We start from the raw sequence: 2226 nt of genomic DNA, 5'->3' as shown, positions 1-2226 counted from the left end.
ACGGTCAACAATCTCGGCCTTCTGTACAAGAGTCAAGGCAAGATGGCGGAGGAGGAGGAGATGTATCTGCGGGCGCTGCGTGGGTACGAGAAGCTGTCATGGGTCCCGCCGGCCCGTATAGAATCCGTGGAACGGTCCTTGTTCTCTTTGCGCCAACGATCGAAAGACCTTCACAACGAGCAGGCAAGCGGGACCATCTCACGTGTAGACGGTCGTAAGTCAGCACAGACAGCGTCCCGGAAGAGGCGGTGGAAAGCATCGTAGAGAACAGAGCAAATGAATGAACAGGATGTGGAAACGCTCGTAGATAGCTTTCTAAACCCAAATTATTCCTGCAATACAATTTCATCTTCGATGGGAATAATCTTTCGCAGTAAACACGAGTTGACGATCTTGTTCCGAAAGGAATCCATTCTCTGTCGAGGCATGAGGGAGAAGACCAAGTCGTGTATCAGATACAGCAACGAGTGCTCAGAGGTACAGTTAACATCTGCGGTTTGTACATACGAAATCTCATCACACGCAAGCTACAGCAATGCTCAAAGTCTGTCTCTTTGCTCTCGTCTTCTCTCAGTGTACCGTTCATCTAGAGAGTCGTTAGGGATGATTGCCGGACATCTCTTCTTGCATCGTTGTGTTGTGACCCCTACGAGGACTGTCGGCAACCGGATGTCAATGTGCAAAATACAAGCGTCCGAATGTACGAACTACCTATCGAAATGACCGGCTTTGTAGACCACGGTGGTTTCAGAGCCTTCGATGTGGATAGGTGTGCTTGGCTGGATTACGGAGGCGCATAGCAGGGTTCTTCGGGAGTTCTCGGCCGCGGGCATGACTCAGCAATAGGGATTTCAAAACGAGATCATGAGTGTCGACGGCGGCAGCGCTCTGGATCGGGCAGCCTTGGTCTGGAAGCAACATGATTGAGGACAGCTGTAGAGAAACATACAAACGATCCATCGGGATCGATAGAGCTGCAGAAAGATCTGTGCTGCGCCCGTATGCAGCGATCGGCAAGTGAGGTCGGATTTCGCATGAGGACGGAATCGACGACAGCGCCTGCAAGATGAGACCAATTTGGACATAAGGCAGTCGATAGGAAGCTGACATCTCAATTCGCAGTCTCGATGACTTGGACCAAATTAATACAGGTGTTGTAGAATATTATGGATGAAAATCTTCAAAGCTGGCTCGTCACACAGGGTGGCTCGCAACGCCGGGAGGGACGTTAATTTGTACGATCACACGCTCGCATTTTGCACGTTCTCATCCGCTTGCCGATGGTCCTCCCAGACGCTATAACACAGCGATACCAGGTGAAAGGTACGGGGTATGTCTTTGATCAATCCCGAGAGCAAAGGCAAATTGAAACAAGAAAGAGGAAGTAGAAAAGAAGCATATTCCGAGCGCTGCTACGATACACGCATGACTGTTTACAGATTCTACACGGACTTGACATCATCCTCGGAATGGGACTATCCCACCTCTAATGAGTGAGTCGTTCAAGCAATTGATTTACCCACTGTCCGGCTGTCGTATCGTTGACTAAGAGCTCTCCATGAAAAGTCCCCGGAGTGCGTGGAACATCCAGAAAGTCGTGAGTCGCGCATGCTGAAAATGCGCCATCCTCTTGATCAATGCCACCTGTGGACTTTTGATAACACGGCTCACACAAATCGACGTCCGGACAGCACTTGCACACTAGATGCCTGTCGCCCAATCTTAGCCTTTCCTCGCAGCCGTCGCATACGGGGCCATCTCGCGAACTCCTGTAAAATTGGAAGGCCGTGAATGCATGCTCGCGGTTGTCCATCCACATCAGAATCCTACCCACGATGCCCATTTCATGCTGAAGTAGACCGTCGCAATAAGCGAGAAGCCGCACAAGCTTTTCTAATGTGAATAGGACGCCATCTGATGCATAGGTCATAAATGCTTGGGGAAGGCGCAATCTTCTCGCATTCACATGTGTAAAATGCACAAAGGCTTCCGTCTTGTAAAGTGAGAGCAGATTTGTAGCCGTTCGGAGCGTGTCCGCATGATCTCGTCCCTATGTCTTCTCGTACCCGCGCAGCGCCCGCAAGTACATCTCCTCCGCCTCTGCCATCTTGCCTTGGTCTGAGTACAGAGCGCCGAGATTGTTGACCGTGTCCAGCGTCGACGTGTGCTCCGCGCCCCATGCCTTCTCCTTCCCGCGCAGCGCCCGCAAGTACATCTCCTCCGCCT

General features: G+C 51.3%; 3 protein-coding genes across 3 annotated transcripts in view; 1 reads left to right on the top strand and 2 right to left on the bottom strand.

Annotated features, from left to right (window-relative positions):
- Positions 1-218, top strand: part of K489DRAFT_372946 (purine and uridine phosphorylase) — a gene marked incomplete at both ends in the record, with an annotated part of 4532 nt that extends 4314 nt beyond the window's left edge. The window contains one exon of the mRNA XM_033603378.1: positions 38-218. Within this exon, the coding sequence (XP_033456733.1) occupies positions 38-218 (181 nt within the window). The remainder of the gene's footprint in view (positions 1-37) is intronic.
- A 529-nt stretch (positions 219-747) lies between these two features.
- On the bottom strand, positions 748-1110 carry K489DRAFT_372945 (uncharacterized protein; the record flags this gene model as incomplete). Its single annotated transcript, XM_033603377.1, has 1 exon — positions 748-1110. One exon carries the CDS (start codon positions 1108-1110, stop codon positions 748-750), a length of 363 nt encoding a protein of 120 aa, XP_033456732.1.
- A 619-nt stretch (positions 1111-1729) lies between these two features.
- Positions 1730-2226, bottom strand: part of K489DRAFT_56707 (uncharacterized protein) — a 4914-nt gene continuing 4417 nt past the window's right edge. The window contains exons 3-4 of the mRNA XM_033608725.1: positions 2134-2193; positions 1730-2100 (exon numbers count right to left, since the gene is read on the bottom strand). Of these exons, the coding sequence (XP_033456731.1) occupies positions 1963-2100; positions 2134-2193 (198 nt within the window). The 3' untranslated portion in view covers positions 1730-1962. The remainder of the gene's footprint in view (positions 2101-2133; positions 2194-2226) is intronic.

This window comes from Dissoconium aciculare, assembly GCF_010015565.1.
Source record: "Dissoconium aciculare CBS 342.82 unplaced genomic scaffold K489scaffold_12, whole genome shotgun sequence".
Lineage (NCBI taxonomy): Eukaryota > Fungi > Ascomycota > Dothideomycetes > Mycosphaerellales > Dissoconiaceae > Dissoconium > Dissoconium aciculare.
This window is presented reverse-complemented; position numbering and strand designations above follow the sequence as displayed.